The sequence below is a fragment of the Charadrius vociferus genome, unplaced genomic scaffold, assembly GCF_000708025.1.
Source record: "Charadrius vociferus isolate BGI_N301 unplaced genomic scaffold, ASM70802v2 scaffold27, whole genome shotgun sequence".
NCBI lineage: Eukaryota > Metazoa > Chordata > Aves > Charadriiformes > Charadriidae > Charadrius > Charadrius vociferus.
This window is the reverse complement of record NW_009649173.1, coordinates 68,484-72,387: the sequence shown is the minus strand read 5'-3', so window position 1 is coordinate 72,387 and position 3,904 is coordinate 68,484. Positions and strand designations below refer to the sequence as shown.

The following is a 3,904-nucleotide window of genomic DNA, read 5'->3' as shown; positions in this document are numbered from 1 at the left end:
AGACCTCTGGGCAAACAAAACCTATGAATGTGCTTCAAAACACTCTGCTTACATTGTGGTGATCAGCTGTTGATTCACAAGTACATTAGTCATCTGTGCAGCAGAACAGTGCAGACAACTGGGCGGAAGAACCCATTAGACATTTCAAGACGTGCTTATGAGCTGAAGCCCTGCATGCTATTTCCAAAGACGGCTGAGGATATATTTACGTTGCCAGCCAGCTGGCTGCAGTTCCCAGAGAATGCTCTAAGCTATGCATCTGTAGCAGCAAGCGCACTGATCTGCCCAGTATCAAAACCTGCACCGCTGTGTGATGCTGCTATCAGCATCCTGAGTTTTTAATTGAAAGTAGTCACATAAGACTACAAGGATGGGCACTACTTGGGACAACAATGACAACAAGCCCTTCAGCATATAGAGGTAAAGATTGTGGGTTCTAGGCTCCGAAATGCCTGCATTAGCTTTGTAAACAGAATACAGCTTCTAAATCACAGAGATGTTTCCACAAATATTTCTGAAAGTCACCTCCAAATACAAGTACAAACCCTGGAAACAACCTTGAAATCTCAGCTTCCTGTCGCTGCCACACCAAATGTATTAAAACCAGTTTTTAAACATTTGAAGGATTGTTTTGCAGCTCTGATACTCAGGCATTTTGACATTTGACAGTCAAATGAGGAAACACACAGACAGCTGACAGCCTTCCCTGGGAAAGCTCCTATCAGTCGTATTTGAGAAAGAATGTGACATCCTGGCTTTATCGCAGATTGCTTTGCACCTGTGAAAGCATCCAGCCTCATGTGCCTGTATCTTACCAAGCCATACAAGGTGAACCAGACTCCCTAGAGCTTCTATCTTCTCAATGATGTTGTTGTCCAGCTGCAGTTTAGTCAGATTCTCAAACTGCCACAGATTATCAATTTGCAGAATATCTAAAGCCACAGGAAAAAAATAAAAGAAAATTGCTTTTCATGTGAGACAGCTTTCAGTTTAGCAGACACACTATCCTGCACAAAGAAAGCACGTCCAGTCTTACCTCCAAAATGATTTTCAGCAGATTATGATAGTGTGTGATGACTGCCTTAGAGACCTGAGAGGTCCACTGGCTGGACAAGATTTCAATGAAACAGCCCGGTTAACCTCAGTGTCCTGCACCAGCGCACACTGCTCATCAGCGATGCCAACGAGCCACTGAGGGGATGCTGACTACGGCCCTGCAGTCAAGAGTGGCTTTATGAAACCACTACTAGGAAGCCTTGACCTTCATTTTCCTTTCCAGCTCCAAGAGGGAGGTTTGGGATAAGACTCTGCTTTTCTCTGCATTTGCAGGCTATCGGTGGCCAGCTAATGCTTTTGTAAATTACTCTCCTGCTCCTGGGATTCTCATCACAGGAGAGCAAGTTAGGGTCTACTCTTTCTGTGAAAGCTGCAGTTTAGAACTAATCAATATCTCTGCATTTAGCTTTCTCCAAAAACAGAATCAGAAGGGCAGGCTGTTTCGCATTACAGCAAAACATTAGGACCAAGGTGACAGAAAATACAGAGCAGTCACACTCCCAATTCTCTTTTGCCTCCTGATGGCTTCCCAGAAGATTTCGTTAGCTGCTACGCTGCTATTATTGTTTAGCGAGTGCAGTGTAAAGCAAGGAATTGAATGCACAAAATATTCACACAGTTCTGTATTTTGTATTTGCAAACAAATACATGCAGGATTGGGTAACAGGGAGTCTGTTCTAAGGAGCTCAACCAATACAGGCATTATTTTACTGGAACATGCAATGAATAATCAAAAGCAGTTTTTGCCCATGAAATTATAACCCCCCAAAATACTCAAACATTGAACCAAATGTCCTTCCTTTTTTTTTTTTTTTTTTGAATGCAAGTTTATGGCTGGTTTGACAGTAAGAGGCAAGCTGTGATAATGCTACAGATGACTGGAGGAAGCCACCGATTTGGGCTGTAATCACCATAATCTACCAAATAGCTCTCACATAATCACCAGTGATGGTGGAGCCTGCCCAGGGTTTGATTTGTCCACATAAAGAAGGGCCCAATAGGCCTGTGGCCTGTAGGTGTCACCACAATATAAATGTTAAATAAGAATAGCGGTGACAATAGCATAAAGTTAAGCAGCGTTAAAGTTACCCACCAGCAAAAGCACCCAGCTCTCTCTAATGAAACTGCTTCATACAGGTATGAGTAAAAATGCAAGTCCAAACATTACTTTCACATAACAAATCTAAGCTAATCATGATTGTTTGCCAGTTAGCTTCATGCTTTATTCTATTATCCTCTAACAAAAGAAGAAGAAAAAGGTATACATGCTGATACTCACTTCTAAAACTAAGCTGTAGCTCCGTCACATCTTTAAAGTTAATAACTTCCCTTTTGGCAAGCTTTCTTATGTCCTCTGGACACTGCTCTTCAATGGCTTTCTGAACCATTTCATCATCAATAACATTTGGCTCAATACTATCGTATAACTGACTCATTTTTAGACGGTATCAGCCTTAAAGGACAGAAAAGAAAAAGAAATTAAATCACTGCCTGGCTACTATTTCCAACATTAATTGAACAGGCATGACAATTCCAAGGAATTAAGAGCACAGCCGAGCATTAAGAAGATCTAATACCTCACAGCTGATATCAAAGACAGACTTGACTTTTATCACAAAGTCACTGACGTCACTAAGTCACTAAGCACAGCCCTATAGCCCAAGCACTGTAAAATGGCCAAGCACTATCACATGCAAACTTCACACCATATTTGAGTGTTTTCCATGAAGAATGCTAGATTCTGGCCAGATAAATAGACCAGGAAAGGAGGCTCTGTGTGGCACCTATGAACAGCAATGATCCATTGCATGGCAGTCACCTGTTGCTGAAACTCCTCTTCATGAAGAGGGCATATTCAAGGCTCTGTGCACCATTTAATCTAGTTTTAAAAGGTAAGTTTCTCATTATAGGCAATTTTAATTTATAGAGTAAGAGGTATGCATTTATAGCACAGGAAAACTAACAACAGCAGTTCACCAAATTTTAAACACCAACATCATAATTAAAGTGAAAACGAATTTGAGGAAGGAGGAAAATTTATGAACAATAACGGTGATTTTCCAAGGAAAGCACTTAATGCAGATCCATAGTAAAGGCTTTCTAGTTCAGTCAATATATAGCATTGCACGCAAACACCTTTGCTTTGGGAAACAGATAATTTTGTCAGTCAAAGCTTTGGTCCTGGCTTTGTCATTTAAATATCTCTGATGCTGCGCTGGAGGCAAGGAGTCTACTTATCTTTCTAGAACTGTGCACAGTTAATGAATCAGTATGAAGGGCTTGAATCTTCAAACTTTTGCCCTCATAAGATAGTGGAAGAAGTTCTGCTCGTTTTTTGCATAGAAGGACAAGAATGATAAACGTCTGGATTTAGAAAGTTCTCTCCTCATCATGGCTTTTAATTAACAAACCAAACCTCTCTTTGGCTGGGCTCAATACAGACCGAAGAGTAGCAGGTTCTGGGTTTATTTGTCCTTGACCTGCCAGATTGTATTTGTCCATCATCTCTTTAGTCAATGTTGGTTCCACAGAGCAAATCACACTGCGAGGTCAGCATCTCGCTGCACCCAGTGAGAACAACGTGGGTGTCGGTATGAGCAGTGGGTCTGTCACCCAGAGGAGAAGTTGCTGCCCACAGCCAGCCGGAGCCCAAGCCCCGTCCCCGACCCCCACAGGCCCAGCAGGGCCCGGAACAGGGACCCTGACTCTACCTGTCAGGGTGCCTCTGACCCAGGTGGGCTGCCGCCTTCCCCCCCGAGACCCACACAGGCCCAAATCCCAGCCTCCCGACCCCTCAGACCTCGGGTCCCCAAGGCTCCAGGCCCGCTCGGCGCCCCCGGTACCGGGC

General features: G+C 43.3%; 1 protein-coding gene across 1 annotated transcript in view; it reads right to left on the bottom strand.

Moving 5' to 3' along the window:
• LRRC48 (leucine rich repeat containing 48) overlaps nt 1–2,503 on the bottom strand; it is a 15,218-nt gene extending 12,715 nt beyond the window's left edge. The window contains exons 1-2 of the mRNA XM_009888541.1: nt 2,336–2,503; nt 816–932 (exon numbers count right to left, since the gene is read on the bottom strand). Coding sequence (XP_009886843.1) covers nt 816–932; nt 2,336–2,492 — 274 coding nt within the window. The 5' untranslated portion in view covers nt 2,493–2,503. The remainder of the gene's footprint in view (nt 1–815; nt 933–2,335) is intronic.
• Nucleotides 2,504–3,904: the final 1,401 nt, after the last annotated feature.